We start from the raw sequence: 1093 nt of genomic DNA, 5'->3' as shown, positions 1-1093 counted from the left end.
ACCGTTCCATGCTACTCTCATTTCTCTTGATCCTAGAGGATTGACTGCAGGGAGACGAGGGGGAGCTCCCCTTATCCCCACCTCAAGGGTAGCGTTCGTCGCTCCAACTATATTAGTAGCTTCACAGTTGTATGAACCAGAGTGAATCACCTGGAAACTGGTCGTAGTGAATGTACCCGTACTAGGATCAAACTAAAGATACATAAGTAAAAATAGAATCATTTTAATGTTTGATTTCTACTTACCATTGTTGAGTCTGCTTCTCCTCCATCAGGAGTGTAGAGTGCTAGTGTTGGACTGGGTCTACCAGTGGCAGTACAAGAGAAGGAAAAACTGTCATCCAAGATACCAAAGACTCCATTGCTTTCTGAAAAGCCAGGCTGAGGATGAACATGCACAGTGATGAACTGAGAGACTGAAGAGGTTCCGTATTGATTACTAGCACTACACAGGTACTCCTTGTGGTCGCTTCCCTCAATAGGAGAAACAATGAGGGTCCCATTGGACAGTGTAGTGAAGCGTGGTGGGAGGAGAAGAGCATTGGTAGCAACGTCATACCACTGAAAGATTGACTGAGGGAAGTCATAGAATATCTGACAATTGATATAAGCAGTGCTTCCAGCAATGAAGAGAGTTGGGGATATACTTACTGCCATTGGAGGACCTGAATAGAGATTTTGTAATTATATTATAATATGTGAGTGTAATTATGATAACTCCCCTACCTTCTACCCTTACTCTCACTGATTGACTGTCAGTACCAACTTGATTATCAGCAAGACAGCGATAATAGCCAGAGTCATCCCTCTGGGTACTTAAAAGTCTTAGACCAGTTGACTCAATCCTGTAGGAGAATCCTATAGGAGAAGATACTATTTGAATCAGTTCAAACTTATGCATTAAAAATTCTTTTGAAGTCATTTTTGGACAAAATACCCTCAAAAAATTGAAGCAACATGGCATACAAACAGGTAAAGTAGGAATTATATAAACCTGAAGATTTCTACATGACATTAAATTACCAAATGTTGCTAGTTGTGTTTCATTGTCTATTGATTCTGTTTCCTCCGTCTTGTACCAGTTTATTGTTGGC

At 40.7% G+C, this 1093-nt stretch overlaps 1 protein-coding gene across 1 annotated transcript; it reads right to left on the bottom strand.

Annotated features, from left to right (window-relative positions):
- Positions 1-15: 15 nt before the first annotated feature.
- LOC105316359 (matrix-remodeling-associated protein 5-like) lies at positions 16-857 on the bottom strand (the record flags this gene model as incomplete). Its single annotated transcript, XM_011411197.1, has 3 exons — positions 16-192; positions 246-664; positions 726-857. Coding segments are annotated over 3 exons (728 nt in total), but the record flags the coding sequence as incomplete, so codon positions are not given.
- Between the last annotated feature and the right edge of the window lie 236 nt (positions 858-1093).

This window comes from Amphimedon queenslandica, unplaced genomic scaffold (assembly GCF_000090795.2).
Source record: "Amphimedon queenslandica unplaced genomic scaffold, v1.1 AMPQUscaffold_999_Cont26985, whole genome shotgun sequence".
In the NCBI taxonomy this organism is placed as follows: domain Eukaryota; kingdom Metazoa; phylum Porifera; class Demospongiae; order Haplosclerida; family Niphatidae; genus Amphimedon; species Amphimedon queenslandica.
The sequence above is the reverse complement of the archived record's forward strand: the minus strand, read 5'-3'. Positions and strand labels throughout refer to the sequence as shown.